This window comes from Tyto alba, unplaced genomic scaffold (genome assembly GCF_018691265.1).
Source record: "Tyto alba isolate M040663 unplaced genomic scaffold, T.alba_DEE_v4.0 Super-Scaffold_8, whole genome shotgun sequence".
Taxonomy (NCBI): domain Eukaryota; kingdom Metazoa; phylum Chordata; class Aves; order Strigiformes; family Tytonidae; genus Tyto; species Tyto alba.
Window position 1 is genome coordinate 5,761,019 of NW_024881329.1, and position 17,327 is coordinate 5,778,345.

General features: G+C 37.7%; 1 protein-coding gene across 1 annotated transcript in view; it reads left to right on the plus strand.

The window, feature by feature from the left end:
• Positions 1–17,327, plus strand: part of ABCC8 (ATP binding cassette subfamily C member 8) — a 79,463-nt gene that overhangs the window by 16,936 nt on the left and 45,200 nt on the right. Inside the window, exons 7-11 of the mRNA XM_042785363.1 lie at positions 3,218–3,382; positions 5,384–5,539; positions 10,645–10,779; positions 12,286–12,448; positions 17,146–17,186. Coding sequence (XP_042641297.1) covers positions 3,218–3,382; positions 5,384–5,539; positions 10,645–10,779; positions 12,286–12,448; positions 17,146–17,186 — 660 coding nt within the window. The remainder of the gene's footprint in view (positions 1–3,217; positions 3,383–5,383; positions 5,540–10,644; positions 10,780–12,285; positions 12,449–17,145; positions 17,187–17,327) is intronic.

A 17,327-nucleotide genomic window follows, 5' to 3' on the forward strand; every position in this document is an offset into this window, starting at 1 on the left:
CACAATCTATAACCTTCGTGGTTCATGATTGTGATAACACTCTAGCTTTTCTCTTTGCGGTCATGTTAGTATTTTTGATAATCATAATCTCCCAATGTTGAAGACTTCTATGTTGTTCTAGCTTTGCCTTCAAAAGAAGCTTTTTTTTTTAGTTTTGAATGGGTTACAGAGATGCCACTTTTTCCTGGATGACTCTGTATTGAAATAAAAAGAAATTCCAGTGAAGAACTGCTAAAATAATAGCTGACCTCAGAAGGGGTAACTCAAAGGAAAGACTCTCACTGTTGCAAATTAACAAGATACATTTGAGGTGAAAACATCACATTTAAATGCTTATGAGCATAAGTATTAAAGAGTCTAAAAGATAAATTGGATGCTTTAAATTGGCCATGGACTTAGCCATTTGTAAATTTTCCTTCTTTTCTGCTGTCAAGGCTTTACAGGTAGTATGAGAGAAGACTTGGTTGCATTTGTAATTTTCCAGACCTGTGGTACATTTTCTAAAGCTTCCAGGCTAAATGTAGAGCCTTGAGTCTTCCTTCTTATTCTTCAGATTTACAGCAAGAATAATTTTATAACCACAATTACTTCTTGCAAGGGCCAAAGGCAAGTTAACTTGCTTTGAAAAGCTGAATTTGTAAGACTGTAAATAATCTGGAAGAGAGACTTGCTTTTACTGTACCATAGACTTTTGTAGTACATAATAGTGCTGTAGCCTATTTGAATTACTATGGAATAAGTAAGAATTTAGTGCCTAAAATCCCTTCAAGTTACAAATAACTAAAACTGTAGCTACATGTCTCTAGCCGAACATAATTGCTGACATGTGCCATAATTGTTCAGAGTTTTGCACTTGATATAGATTTAAAGAAATAAGTATGCCCATCATATTGCTTGCATTCTATTGATTTGACTTTGAAGACTCCATAAACTTGAATACTTTCTCAGACGGCTTCTCTGAGGGCTAATTCCTTTAGTTCAGTGGCCCTACAGACAGCAGAAATGTTTATGTACATCAAAACTGGTTGAAGTCAAAGTACCTAGCTGAATTGGAAAATACTGTCTGACAATTTACCTTTGAGATTAAGACAAATAAGTTATTGAATGTAATTAGTTTTTCTTTCCTGTTTTCTAAGCATGAAACTCATCACTGTTGAGTGTCATTGATGGAAATTTTCTATGTTCTTGTAAGTTCTTGCACTATATACTTACATGAAAGTAGTATATGACTATCAAGATGCTTCCTTACAGATATAAGGAACATTTGCATGAACAAAGATTTACAAGAATGGAATCATAATTACTTGCTTTTCCTTGTGTCCAGCCTTGGTCTGAATCTCAGTAGCTTGTAACAAATATCATGTAAGTGGGAAAAGGGAGTAAACCTAAGAAATCCACACAAGTCTTTCTGTGTTGTGTAGTAGACAAAAGTCTTTTGACTGCTGCTTAGTTTGGTCAGTGTTTGAAGAAGTCAGCTACAATTCATTTGGAAGTGACCAGATATTTATGGAGAATGACTCTTTGGTGTTGATGAATGACCTCCCATGCTCCTCAACAGATGATTAAACTGTTGCATGGACAGATCAGACTAGCTGCTTCTGAGAAGGAATATTACTGTGTGAGGTGGGAGGCTCTGTGTCAGGAAACTTGTACTGGATGTGTTCTTGTAAGCGTGCACACTTCTCTTGGAGTAAAACAAATGATCCTTTCAAAAACTGGTTTGCTCGTTATCTTGTTTACTTGTTTGCAAAGGTAAGCATACATTTCTCTGCTTTTAAGCCTATAAATTACCCTACTGATGTCAAGGGGATAGATAGTGTGCCTACTACAACAATGGCAGGAACAATCATGGATGTCAAAAGATGGAGTAAGAAGAGATGCAAAGAATACCCTAAGACTTTGGTTCCTGGAGAAGATGAAGCGACCTATTGGGTCACCAGTGCTGAAAAGACTTGCTCTTCCTCCTTTCAGATTCCTTGTCACCCCTGCTCCTGTTCCCTCCCTTGCACCACCTCTGGACGTTTCTGTGGTATGATTTGGCGCAATAAACTAGAAGAACAGTAACAGATTTTTTTCCTGGGCTGATTTTCTTCTGTCAGTGATTTGAATTGGCTCAGGAAGAGATCCAATTTGTTCCCAAGCTAGAGCACAGTAAGCAACAGAAGCATGTGGGTTGGAGCAACCCAGGTGCAAGTAGGGGTAGGCAGAAGTTGGTTCCTCTTTTTGCTGGCTCAGCCTTATCTTATGAAAACACAGCTGTAAAAACTAAGTTTAGCTTCTGTATTAACTTGTCATGAGGGGGCTTTATAAACAGTTAACTGCAAGGTGCCAATCAGATCTAATAAAATGTACAGTGGGAATTTGTGAAATATAGTTTATTAAGTGTTACAGCAGTCTTGAAAACGTCAACAGCAAAGGAACTATGTAGGCAAGAAAAAATGTGCTGAGCAAGGAATACAGCAGGATTGTAAATGACAGAAAGCCCTCTAAGGGAGAATAGAGAGACTTCTTCCTAATTTTGTCTTTAATGGCAATGTAAGCCAGCAATTAGTTTGCTGAGAAGAAAGAGGGAGGTAGAGACATTCTAGTTTCAGATGACTTCTTGAGGTGAGCGAGCCTCTCAACTAGCTGTGACACCAAAGGTGTCTGATTGTTAAATATAATCTAGAATAAAAGCACTGCTTTCCCAGTAAGCTACAGACATGCTTCCAAAGGCACTTCTGTGTTCTCATGAACTTGCTAGCAGGTAATGGCCATAAATAAAAAAGCTGAACAAGATGCTGAAAACTAAAATAATGTGCATAGTTCCAGGAGTTGGAAGGATGTGTTTTCAGCAAGTTGTGAAGCTCATTTTAGTGTTAAGTAACCTGAGGTGCTAAAATAAGGAGATTAATTTCTCTGAAAGGACATTACCTAGTCCTTTCTGACAACGGGCAGTGCACATCTTTTAGCAAATGGCTATATGGTGTTATGCAAAGTGTCCCAGAGTTTTGGAATGATATCAGAAATCCTATAAATGTCATTCTGCATTTTAAGAAAGTTTACTGTGTTGGCACATAGGACTGTTTCCTCGAATAAGTAAACTGTGAGGTTTCAGAAAAGTTTGGGAGCACTTTCAAAGTAATGAACTGTGGTTATTGCTTATTAATTATGCAAAACTGGTAATTAAATTACCATTGCACCTGATTTCTAACTTTGTTTTTTTTTTTTTTAATAGACTAAAATTCTTGGTGTTTTCTTTATTTCGTCTCAAGAGTTCCTGTCCAATGCGTATGTTTTGGCTGTACTCTTATTTTTTGCCCTTCTATTGCAACGGACATTTCTCCAAGCATCATACTATGTTGCTATTGAAACGGGAATCAACTTGAGAGGCGCAATACAGGTAGCCAATATATTATTAAATAAACTATTTTCATACAATCATATGTGTATTTGTAAATACAAATTATAATTATAGTCATTAAATTTTGAAATGCTTCTCTCCTGATGTGTTTTGAATGTAACCAATGCCATTAAAGATTGTGTTAACTTAGGCCTGCATTCTGTTTCCTCTGCATCTTATTCGATATAAACATTTATTTTTAATATCTAATACTGTATTTACTCTTACCTTTGAGCACAAATTTGCTGTCAGTGAAACTGAATATAACTTTTGAAAGACTTTAGGTTGTGAACTATACCTTTCCCATCTCAAAGGCATGTTTTTGTAACATTCCACACAAATAATACAGCTTTAAAATGTCTTGTAAATCCACTTTGGACAAAAGGCTAGGTTGTGTTCCCAATGCATGGAGTAGTGTTTTATTCCATGGGTCATGCCACAAAGTCTACCAGGCATTGCAGAGTCTGCAATTACTGAATGTAAGTAAGATAGGTAAAATGGAATCCATAATCATTGTATAACTGTGAACAGGAGATCAAAGTTTTATGTAGTATACAAAGATCTGTGCCTGGAAATGAGAGAATTAGGTGTAAGATTACAGTGTAGTATTGCCAGGTTCACTGGCTGAAACCTACCCTCTGACAGCTTGAAAGCCAGCTTTATGAGTTACGCTATTTATCCACTGAACTACATAGATCCTGTGAGTGTCTGTGTGATAGATGGATGCTTTCAATAGCAGCGTAATTGTTTAATCCTCTTTTGATCTTACACTTGGAAGCACTTGTCAGCTGCCAGACTTCTGGATTCCATCCATTTGGTTTTCCCTTATTAGAATGAAGTCGAAAATTCCTAAAGAAATAAACATTTCACCCAAAATATATGTTAAAAAATTGTATGTCTTGTATCAAGCAGAAGAGCTGCAACTAACTGAAAAATACATGGACTACAGCAAGTGTGAAAGAGGAATTGTTGGAATAGTGCTACATTAATTTTCTTTAAGAAAATCTTTGTTTTCTCTTCACTGGATATTTCACAGAGGCCCAGATAACATCAGCAGTTGGACCATTCAAATAGGAAAATTTCTAACCATCACTCCATGCAGCAGAATTAGAGTTGATGATGCTCTCTGTGCCAGTATTTGTATATAATTTTTTTCCTGTAATTTGTCAATTTTCTTTAAACCTTTTATCTCTTCTCCTCCCCTGTGTAAACCTGCACCTGTTCAGCATGCCCTACTATGTGACTTTATACTTCGTGATGGACAGTTGGCACTTGAAGACTCATTGAGTCAGGGTGCCTCCTGTCAGCTAAGTCTCATGACTGCAAAGCATCACTGTGTAGTCTTTTACCAAACCAGCTGGTAAAAGTACACATTCATTATTGTGTTTTGTTGTTTTTATACTTGGTGCCTGATTCTGCACAGAGGCAGCTACTTATTTCAGTACAGAATCGGACCTGTTACATTAGTTGTTTATGAATTAAATGGGACTGAGCTCTCTAGCCAAAATGTAGCAACATTCTCAGCCAGGAACATGATTCTGAGGTTGAATGGGACCTCAATCAATTGCCAGAGAAAAATAACAAGGGTTATAATATATTGACAATTATATATTGAATGTAATAATATATTATTTTATTAGCATTAGTTACAGCAAGGGCACTCTGTGGAGGAGCTGGAGGTAGAAATCATAGTTGTTAATATGGTTCTTGGGCCTTTTGGGCAGTAAAGGTTTCATTCTCTTACTGATCCACGGGGATTCAAAAAAGGGAGTACTTAGACATCCATTATGTACCTAGTTGCCCTGTGCTTTTTGTGGGTGAACAATAAGACAGTAGCTTAAAGTTTTTCATCATAACACAAAAGGCCAAACTTCAAGTTCTTCATCCAAGTTACTGGGAACGTTGTTTTTTCTCAGCATGCTGGACCACGCCTGTGTTTTAGAGGGAACCAGAAATCTTATTTTATTTTGGTATGCCAATACCTTTTGATCTCTTTTCCAGACAAAAATATACAATAAAATTATGCAGCTTTCAACCTCTAACATGTCTATGGGGGAGATGACTGCAGGCCAGATCTGTAACCTGGTTGCCATAGACACAAATCAGCTGATGTGGTTTTTTTTCCTCTGCCCTAACCTTTGGGCTATGCCAGTACAGGTAAGGAGCTTGAACATGCTTTTGTTATTAATGTGTACCAGTCTGTAGTAACTGATTGCTTATGAATTTTATGAAAGTAGAGATATTAAGGAAGCTAAAGAATAACTTGAAATAAGATTTAAGATGTTAATATCTAGAAATGTTGTATATAATATATTTCACGACTGTGACAGGACTCTAGGTATTTATGCTTTGCATTTGTAACAAGAATTTATAGGGTGCAGAAGGTTGTGTTATTCCAGTGCATTAATTTATTACATCAGGGGAGTTAACTGGAATGTACTGCAATCATTTGTCTTTCGAATCCCGGCAGAAGCAACAGAAGTAGCAGTTTGTTTAAAAATATAGTCACTTAGAGATGATCCTTTGGACATCCCTTAAAACTACTGCTGCCCTCACGGATGACAAATTCTAGCATATGAAATTCCACTGATTTTTTTATATGAAATGGTTTTGCTGCTTTATTCTCTCTGGTGTCTTTGCCCTCCTGTCTCTAAATACCACTGTAATCCCTCAGTCCCACGTGTGACATTAATACATTATTAATACATTACCCTGCAATTCTTTCTGCTTTATTATAGCTACTTGGTGTATTTTTGTTGAGAGTGCTTCAGTGCTGAAGGTAAATACAAACAAAAGAGGCAGCAGAGTTTAAATTCACTCAGTATTTTCTAAAAATATCATTTAGTTTCAAAAACATGATGAAAACTCCATGTTGTTCATGTCACAATGGTGGTCTGGTTCCAGCACTACGTAGAGGCTGAGTTGGCTGGTGTGGAAGTCTGAAAGCTGCAAGTAGCTTTGCATTTTGCATTGCCTGCTCTTGCATCCAAATTAAATTATTTTCATGAGCCTGTATGTGGACTGCAGCTGGCAGATATTTCCAGTCATCTTCTAACATGGCTTTAGGAGTGTTGCTTAGGAGTTCCTGCGTCCATCAACATCTGATATTAGTGATTTTCTTCTCTAAGATGTTGAGCATATAAGAATAATAGAATGAAAAGTTGGTGATAGGGAAGAAAAGCCAGCCTTTTGGGTGATTATATAAATTACATGTATGTCCTTCAAAGAGTAAGGTGCTAGACTGCTGGCCATCAGGAGATCTGCATTCTTTTCTGACGGTAAAGATCCACACTAGAATTGAGTGGGGGTTATAGTTGTTTCTGTCAAAACCAAAAAGTTTTGGCCAAGCTGCTACAGATCAAATGAGCAAGTCCTCCATTGTGATGGTTTTAAAATCATCTAATTGCATGGTAAGCCAGATTAACTTCCTAACCTGGAAAAAAACCCCTGGATTTGTTTGCAGGCCCTTCTTCATTGTCAGTGATAATGAGTTCTTGAATGTGTCTTGTGTTCTCTTGTGTAGCCTCGATCTTTTGGGAGTTCTCTGGAAAACCAATTAGCATCCTTTTGAAATACCTGGGGAGTCTTCACACTTTTGCTATAACCTTAAAAAAGGGTGATGGACATAGCAATTATCAGCAGGAATTTTTCAGAAAGAAACTTGACTTATTTTTTAGCATCGGGATGGTTTTCCTGAAATTATGGGGGAAAAGAAAGGGAACTAGATTATTTTAAAGTGGGGGAAAAAAACCCAAACAAACAATTATCAAGGAACATGTGCAAATATTGATTTCTAATTGCAAAAGAGAAGACAACTATAATGAAAAGAAACTGATATGAAATATCATATTAAATATGGTTACAGATTGGCAGTTTGCTGGTAGTAATTTGGATAGCAGTGTATTTTTTTGTCCATCTGCTAGAAGTACCCTGCAGTAAGAGGTTGGTGATTGTATACTACTAAAATGATATTGCTGCAAGAGCTGTGAGGCATTAAGAAGTATCCATGCCTTTAATGACAATGTTTAGGGTCTATTTATCCCCTTGGGCTTAGTCTCCATTTAAGTCTGTTAGTAAAGCAGGCTATGTGAGAGGTACCAATTTCATCTATGCTTTTTGTAAGACCACTCTGGCAGCTCAGGATAGAGAGGGCTTTAGTATAAGTGAATTTCATTGCATATTCTGTAACAGCATTTTGCTCTAATGTACCGGAAGTCAAGGACTCATAAATATTTCCTGTCAGTCTTCTGAAAACATGATTATATTTGCATTAAAACTCACCCTGTGATGCTTCTTAGCTGATCAGGACAATCAATGTCAAAGCAGGCTCCTGTTTTGTGGGTGGTGCTCGCATTTCAAGGCACACATCACTGAGTCACGGTGGTCACAAAGGTTTCTCTACAACATGTTTCCGCAACATTCATTCAATACCTTGTTTTATGAGGCAGTGAAAGCAATTACTGGGTGCTCAAGAGATGGCTAATAAAAAGTTTTACAAGCTTCATTATTATTATTTAAAATGGGTTTTTAATTTTTTTGTAGTTCTTAACCTAACGATCAGCATTTCAGCATCAGGTATGGATTTTGTAATTTTCCTCGACCTGGAATACCTAGCCATTCATAACAAGTTAGGTTTTCTATACAGTCCAAATAACTTGAGCCCCATCTTTGCTCTGACTGGTGTCAATAGGAGCTTAATTATTGCCTTAAGTTACTGTTTGAAGGCCATTGAAATCCATGAAAAGAGGCCTGGGGATGTCCATGAGTTGAAAGATGCCCTCAGTAGGCTTGGCTCAAACCCTGGGAGCAAAATGAAGCCCTGTAAAGCCTTTCTCCGCCTCCTCCATTTTATAAACACCCTTGTTTGATTTCATGTGATTATTGAAAAATCCTGTATTCTCATATCTCTGGTTCATTGGCAGGGATAGCTTACAGTTGTAATAAAAGGACATTTGTCTCTTTCAAAACTGGCCACAAAGCAGTTTCTGGGTGAAAGTATTTGCTATCTTCAATAAATAATCTAGACAAAATAACCAGAGCTATTGGTGTACTTCTTGCTCGTGATATGTATCTCTGGCAGGTAAGAGCTTTGGGATTTTGATGAAAGGGAAGCAAAGTGTTTCATTACACAGCTTTTTAAAAATATGATCATTACCTTCTCAGAAATTTTAATGAGAGCCTTCCCATCTGCCAGCTACTGTCCTTCAGCAGTTCGGATATTATCTACATGCTGTTTATTATTGACTGTGTAGTGTGCGGTATGATAAATTTAGAATTACTTACAATAATGCTTACAGATTTCAGCACTTCTCAGATACGAATATTCACATACTTAAATTGAGAATTCTTTTTTTCCCCGTACATGATAAATGCATTTTAAAAGTTTGCCCTTATTATTGCAATGCAAAGATGACAAAAATGGGATCATTTTTAATCTATTGAAAACATGTAATATTTATTGCAAAGACTGCCTTTTTAATATTTTTAATAGCCAGGATGGGGGGGGGGAAGCAGCTGTGAGCTAGCAACTCCCTCAGAATCCAGTAGCTGGAATATCTTTCCCCTTGTCTGTGTGAGAAGCTGAGGCTCTGTTTCTAGAACCAGCCAGTCCCTTAACGTCCGTGACAATCAACCAGTAGTGGGGGGAAGCAAGGAGCCAGGGTTCTGCATTGACATTCTAGGTTTGAACATCTCTTAACCACGCATTGTTCAATGCTTTGCTGTATTTTGAGTGCCTAGATTGTCTGCCCATGAAGAAGCAGTTGGGAATTAATATCTTGATCTGTAAAGACAAAGACCATTTCATGTTTTGGAGGGGAGCTCTGCCAGGGCCATCTGACAGAGGCCTTGCATGTTTTCTTTGGCTTCATACACTCACTGATTTCCTGACTTTAGATGGAAGCAAATTGCTCACTTGCTTGTCACTAGAAGATTTTTAATTTACAATTTAACCTTTGCTCTAACTAGATTTGTGGTTGTGGTGTATAGGGCTTTACTTTCATGTTACTGCATGTTTCCTAAATAAATACTGTGACTCATTTTAAGAGTCACATTTTAATTTAGTTCATCTGCAGAGAGGCATCAAAGGATTGTTTAAGAAAAAAAATAAATCTGTATTTTCTCTCTGTGTGTATTAAATTCATGAAAATGTCAAGATGGAAATGTGGAAAACAAGGACTCCATTTTTCTTCATGGAAACACCTAATTCCCATAAATATGTGTAGGAATAGATAAGCTTATGACTATTGAGCTTCAAAATGATGGAAGATAGTGTTTCTGTGAGGGTTACAGGAGTATGCAAATACAGCAATAGTATATAATGCTTTAAGGAAATTTCAATTTTTTTTTTTAATTAAGGGAAATGATGTATGAAATTAACTTTATATAACTGTGTCTTCTGATTAATTTATTAACTTATACTGATAAATATATAGAGTGTCAATGCTCCAGATTGTTCCAGAATCAGTCGTTAAAATAGTAGTAATTAACATTGGTAGCTTGTACATCTAGTTTACATTTGTTGAGCTGCTTACAGTTTCCCTTTCCATCCAGACTGTGGCTGTACAGATTCTTATTTATCCAAAGACAAACTACAAGATCAGTTGCATTTTTAATAATATATTAGATTCTATACAAAGCAAAGAAGCATTCTTTTTTCGTGGAAGTCCCTTGTGTTGTAGACTAGTGAGTTCTGATCAAACTGAGAGACCTATTTTCTTCCCTGCTGTAAAAATGATTAAATGTCAAAGAAGAAAAAAAAAATCGTAAGTCAAAGAAAGTGCATGCTGTGTCATCTGGCTAATGAAGAAAAATATTTAGTAGTGAGTATAAAGGGAATATCCCAATGTGTTACTTGGAAGTATTCCTAAAATAACTTTTAAATTTTATTTAAAGCTTTTTTAATACATGTAATTATTTTAAGTGAAGTTACTTTTAATAGCTGTGAGAATAACATTATAGGTATGCAAATCTGTACAACCTTCTAGTGTTCATAATGGAGAGTCCATGAAATGGAAATACACAGAATCCACAAGCTGGAGAGGAATACTAGGTGGATATATTTGGTCCCCTGACAGAATATCCTGACAGATCAAACCCCACGGTGCCAGCGCTGCAGAGCATACGGCGTTTGGGGGTAGGGTTAGCTGCGGTGGCTGTTGGCTTTGAACCTGCTGTCCCGTTACCCTGTGATTGGTCTCTGTGGTGTGTACATCAAGTGAAGCCATCCCAAGCGTTCCACCCATTTTCTTTTCTTCCAACAGATAATTGTAGGAGTTCTTCTGCTCTACTACCTTCTTGGAATCAGTGCCTTAATTGGAGCAGCAGTAATCATAGTCCTTGCACCTGTTCAGTACTTTGTAGCAACAAAACTCTCACAGGCCCAGAGAAGCACGCTGGTAAGTGTCTTCAAACTCGTACAGAATATAAATATCATCTCTGGTAGTTATGCATTGGTCTGTGTTTGGAATTACAAAGCTAACCACGGACATTGGCCAGGAACTGATTCTCAAACATTTTGTAATGCTCAAGAACGTCAAGTTCAAGAATGTGAAAACATGATAAGCGCAAGCAGCAAAGATGCAGGTTTTGGGGTTTATATTTTTCAACAAGCATGTAACTTAGCAAAAAGAGCAAAAAGATCTTTCTAATTTTCAAATGTAAATGGTCCGTTATCATTGACTGAAATGGCTTTGTGCAGTCAGGTGGTGCACAAATAAATGAATCGTGCAGGGCAAGCTGTCCGAGGGGAAAGGAAGTAGGAATGCTGTGTCCAAACTTGGACTACAGGTACATTGTAGATGTGGAAATCTATCAAAATGATTTATTTAAATAACCTCTGGGCAGTCCGAACTCCTACAGCATGCTCCTCAGCTGGGGAGTTTAGAGGTCTGCTAAGTCACGAGCTGTTTGTTCCTTGATCCCCTCACTTGCCTTGTCTATAATTTGAATCTCCTGCATCACTGCTGAGACCGTAACCTTGGTTCATAGGAATTACCATGCCCAGCTGCTCTGAACCTTATTCCCACATTCAGCGACTGTTGCACTGCCAAGGAAGCCATTTGAACCTGTAAGGGACCCAGCCAGCCTGCTGAAATCTCTTTCGCCACAAATCATGGGTGGTGATAAGAGTTATTTGTGCACCTTCCTGTGTGAAAACTAACACCTTCACATCAACAGTATACACCCTTCTAGAAATGTAAGCAGCATTCCTCCCTGTAGCACCCAAGCAGACAGTCAGCATCACCTAGAAAATTCCTGCAGATGGGAGCAGTGCGTTTTGTGCTAGAAACATCTCCACTGTGCAACATAGTGTGGTACAAAGGTCCTTGAGCTAGCCTGAAAACTGGAAGCAGTATAACTTCCAATTATGTTTTACTGGGAGTATAACTTTACCAGTGTATTATTGTGCCAGAGCCAGCTGGCCCGCTGAGTCAAGGTTCCCTATGGGATCACAGCTTCTTGCTGATATGGCCTTGCTGCTTTGAAGCCTGGCATCGATGTTTCTGCATCGTGTCGGTTGGGCAGAGCAGTGTGCCCAGTCATCGCTTGTCTGTGTGTTCTGATCTCCACTGTACATTGTCAGTGTGCCTGTGGAAAATCCAGCCAGTGTGCTGGGCAGTAGAAATCATGAGAGGCTGCCTTGCAGGTGATCAGAAAGCTGATAAGGGAGTAGAATTTTCAGGACAAGCTATGTGATTTAGGGGTACAGACCAACTGCCCATTCATTTGAGCTCTAGGGAAGCTCATCTTTGTGAAAAACAGTAACATCTGAATGGACAGAATTAGTGAAGTATACCTGACTGGTTACAAGGGGCTGCATACAATTTTTGTGTGATCCTTATGTTTAGGAGACAGGTACTTAAATGATACCCTTTCAGTAAATATGTCTGTAAATGCTGCAGGAGTACTCCAATGAGAGACTGAAGAAGACAAATGAGATGCTTCGAGGCATTAAACTCCTTAAACTCTATGCTTGGGAACACATCTTTCACAGCAGTGTAGAGGAAACCAGACAAAAAGAAATGACTAGCCTCAAGTCTTTTGCCCTTTATACCTCCATATCCAGTAAGTCTCTTCCTTCATTCTGATCTACTGTTCAGCTCAAGTGTTACTGCATTAAAAGCTACTAATGAGTTTACCATTTCTCTGTCATGATTGTTTCAGTTGCTCTAGGCTATGCTCCGTACTCCTCACTTCCCATTTAGTCAGACTTTCCATTTAATTCAGTAGAATTTTGCCTGAGTGAGAAATAAGCCTAAATAAGAAGGTCAGGTTTAATGCTTCATAGCATTAGCTTTTCTGGAGAAAAGCTTTTAAGGGACAAGTGTTTACCTTCAGCCGGCAGAGGAAGAAGCCTTTGTTGACATTTCTTTTCCTTTTCCTCCTGCATTTTGCCCAACACAGTGTATGATAATATGTGACAGGATTTGTCTTTGCATTGAAGCTCCAACAGTTGGTACTTATACTTTCTTACTCAAAATCTGGATTTCTTGTAATAACAAGTGATTCTTAAGAGCATTTCTGTGACCCAACAAAGTAAAATATGAGAATGCTGGCAATTTCATTAGTTCATATCCAGATTCTTTTGTCTCGTATTATCTTTCAAGCTGCTTTATGGCATTTATCAGCTTTTTAAAAAGACTTAGGGAAAATTGAAGTCTGTATTTAAAGAGATCATAAGTGACACCTGTATAATTGCTACTATAATACTTTAACACCTGTATAATTGCTACTATAATACTTTATAAATAATTAGTAAAGTCATACCAAAGAACACTGTTCATATAATCTGTAAGGTATTAATGAAATGGAACCTTTTAGCAAGAAGTATTCAAATGCCACAAGCTACCTGTACAAATACCTTCTAGACTAATAAGGAAGGCTACTCCTTAGGAAAATAACTTCCAGTCTGGTTAGTATTTGATTTCATTCACCCAAGAGATGTGCAGCTGACTTGGTTCCCTGCCAAATAATCACAAAGGTAATGTACTCTGAGGGAAAGATCCTCATCCCACTGAATTTAACTGACATTAAGTTGAGGTTTTCACTGACTTCTGAGACCAGAATTTCTCTCTGGGGATCCTGAGCTCTCTGTGCTTGGACAGCAGTTTCCATTTTGACATAAACCAGAATTTAGCCAGAGTAGTTTGTGTGACTAGAAACTCCATCCTACATCCAGATCAACACAGACAGGCTCCCTTTGTTTGCACTACTTCATGTGACATTAAAGTCTATTTATAATCAGAGCCACAGGTTCAGCTGTAGGGCTGAAGGAGCATTGGAGGCTTATTTGATTTTTAAATCCTCACAGTATCATTTGTAACAGCTACAAAAAGGTGTATTTATTCCAACAATAATGACTATTCTGTGAAGAAATAGTGACATAAATATGAAGCCATATTATTAAAAACAATTCTAAATATCTACTGATGCTTCTTGAAACACTTAATGTTGGGGTTTTTTTTTGCATCCTTGTTTGTATTATGCATGGTATTTATGTGTATGTAAGACAGGGTAGATAGTTTCTCAGCTGGGGTAAACCAATGCAGCTTTTTTATGCTGTTGTTGCATATCATTTGGCCTTGCAAAGAGTTCCTGGAGTTTCAGCCTAGGAGTCCCTTACACTCTCTGTTTTTAGCAGAATTTACACTGATCTTTACAAGCTTGCACTTTAGCAGACTGCATAGGGAATATAAATATAGCAGAGTTTGCTGGTTATCTTGCTGTAAGTATGAACAGAATGACAGGCATGATCAGCACAAAGCCTGTTTGATAATATTAGAGTGAATTTATTTTTTTTTATGAAAGAAAAAAAAAAAAAAGAACAAAAAAGGCAGGAGATGACCGAGACTTTACGTATTATTGATCAAAAGGAAGGCAGACACTTCTAGAACAATAAGAAAGCAGAAATAAATGGGGTTTATATATATATATACACACACACACATATACACTTTTTTTCATGTACAGTGTTGAATAGACTCTGGAATACTTTTCTAAGTATACTTAGCTATTAACATGAATGAAAGACTGTGGTTGGAGATAATTCTATTGATGAGGAATAGATTTGCATTGGATTACAGAAAATACACCTATAAGTTTCAGGGCAGTGTTGGCTAGACCACAGGAAAATTCCATTTGAAGACCACATAGAAATTAGATCTCATCTGCCTCAGCCCTATGCCTGTATCCAGTTTGTACATATATGAAATAGCTCTTTTAGTAGACAGGATCGATTACATTGTACAGACATTGGCTCTTCCTATGATCTTAATGAAGTGTACACCTGAGAATCAAAGCTGGGTTGCAGAGTTGATAGTGACACTTTTCGAGTTTCGACAGTGAATTCTTTAACTGTAGCAAAGAAGATTCCTATGTAATTTTTTTTTTTTATATTGATCAGTAAGATTACCCTATGTTTGTTTTTACAGGATTTAGTATACACTAAATTTTCTGAAAAGATGGAGAAGGAAAGTAATGGTTTTCCTATTTCTATGAATCTTTCCTAATCTGTCAGAAGCAAAGTAAATCTAGGCTTTCTTACAGGAAAATAATAGTAGATGCTATCCTAAAATATTCAGAACCAACTGAAAACATTTTTTCCAGTTTTCAGTCTGCCTTATTCCAGTAACAAAGTAATTTTGACCAAATCTAATTAAACAAAAGTCTTAACTGCAAACTAAATTTGTCTTGGAAAGCATTTTATTAATTTGGACACTCGCATAAATAAAAAATACAAATAATTTTTAAAAACCCTCCCAAACTCCAGTGGCTCAATAAGCTGTTATTTGTTTGCTTGAAAGAAGATATTTGGAGTGAAGTCCTTTGATGTACTTGTGATCTCACAGAATTCAGAGCAACTTCTTGGGAGCCACCAAGTGACCCTATCTGTCTTAACTGCAAAGGGCTTTGCCAGCCTTACAGTAGTATTTAATCTGTCCAGCTTTGTATTTGTCAGGTATGATCTCGTACTGTAGACAGCAGAATAGCAGGATCCATCTCTGAGAAGTTTATCAGCTTTGCTAGATTCCCTCATCACATTCATTCATAAAAGCCAACCCATGTACTGTAGCAGTCTCAAAGGCAAATTGTAAATGCAGGGATTTGATAGAATTAAGTAGTCCATAGTTGCAGGCATCATGCTTCACTTCTTTTTCAAAATTTCTATGCCTTAACTGCCTCAAGTTTATACAAAGTGTGAAAACTGGACAGGAAGTAGAATCATTAGGAGAAATGAGTCTGAACTGAAACTACTTTGTGTTCCAACACAGAAAAGAACATTTCCTCAGCATTTTTTTTTTTTTTCCTGGTGAGGAGTAAACTATGAATTTCTAAGCTTTAAAACATACTCATCTTTCAAAGGCTAAGCTTTTTTTTTTTTTTTTTTTTTTAATATATATGCAACTATAGCTATATTTTCAAGCATTCCCTTCTGTCAAGGAATTAGAACTACATGAAATAACAGCTATTTTATTTATTCTTGAGTACAGAATTTACAAATAGGTTACAGGATTCATTAAAGATCTTCTAAATGTAGGAAAAAAGGAAAATCTGACAATATTAAGTTCTTCAGGGGGTTTGTGCCCAGAAAAGGATGGCTAAACAATCAACCAGAAGTAGTTGTGGGTCAAATGATGACACTCCACTTCAGATAGAGTAACTCGAAGTACTTTTACTGTTTGAACATTGGCTGTGTCTGGCAGGAAAAAAAGATCAGGCGTAGATTAAACAAAAAACAAGTGGCTAGCCTCTTTCTTTTCTGTTACACATGTACTAATCTTTTAGTTCTAATTTAGCTATAGATTCTGTACTCTTTCTCTCAGCTGTTTATTTCATGAAATAAAATTGAGCGAAGGTCAAAATCAAAAGGTGATGATTAAATAATATCCTCAGGTTGTGATAGAGAGGACAGATGTGTGGGGTAAGATTGTAGCTCTGGTTCTGGCTCAAGTTCCCAGATGAGTAACTGGTTTTTATTGCATTCTCAACCAGTATTCCTGCCTGATCTAAAAGAGGTCCCTGTACAGAAATGGTATTTGCTTGCTTCTCCCTATCCATCTGTTTAATAACCTCTGAATGCCACAGTATATGAGTTGCTGTAGTGAGGCAATCCGCGGCACCAAGGCAGACACTGTTCGAGGTCAGGGAGGAAATGGGTTCATTGTTTGCATTGTAATAACTCAAGGCCCAGATGAAATCCAAGCTCTACCATTAGGTACCATTATAACCTGTATCAAACTCCCAAGAATGTTCACAAAGTAGCCAGGCCTGACAAAGCAGGAGTAATTATGAGCCAATCCTCCATAAGAATAAAGCAAGTCAACAACAGAGTGTGGAGTTGCCAGTCTTCCCTCAGTGCGGCGGGGCCTGCAGCCGGCCGGCGGGGCCGCCCGGGCCTCCTTCCCCTCGTGCCAGGTATTTGTGTCGCCCGCCAGACCTCGCACCACCTCGGCCTCACCGCCCATCGTGGGGCCGAGACCCGCTGCCCATCGCCTGAACTGCGTGCGAGCTGGTGGCAGCTCAACACGAGTAGATCAGTCATCTAGAAAACTAGGGTGCACTGCTGGGTTCTGTCTGCTCTGATGACGTGAAGTGAACTGTAGGCATTTTAAAACAATGTTCTGATATGTGTAGATACTCGTGCATTTTGCCCATCTTAAGCATAGAAAATACCATTGTAAACCAGTGCTAGTAGTATTTTAACATTTAGCATGTCTGAATGGAAATTGTTTCTAAATGTTCCTACGTGTTTTCCTTCACAGTCTTTATGAATGCAGCAATACCAATTGCAGCTGTACTTATAGTAAGTATGGACTTTTCTAAGTAGTGTTAATTACAACTCCATTTTCAAGTATAAGTGATGTGGAAATGAGGAAGGAGGAGGAAATGAGGACAGGATGCAAACCTGCTACACATTTGCAATTCCTCTGGGAGAGGATGGAAA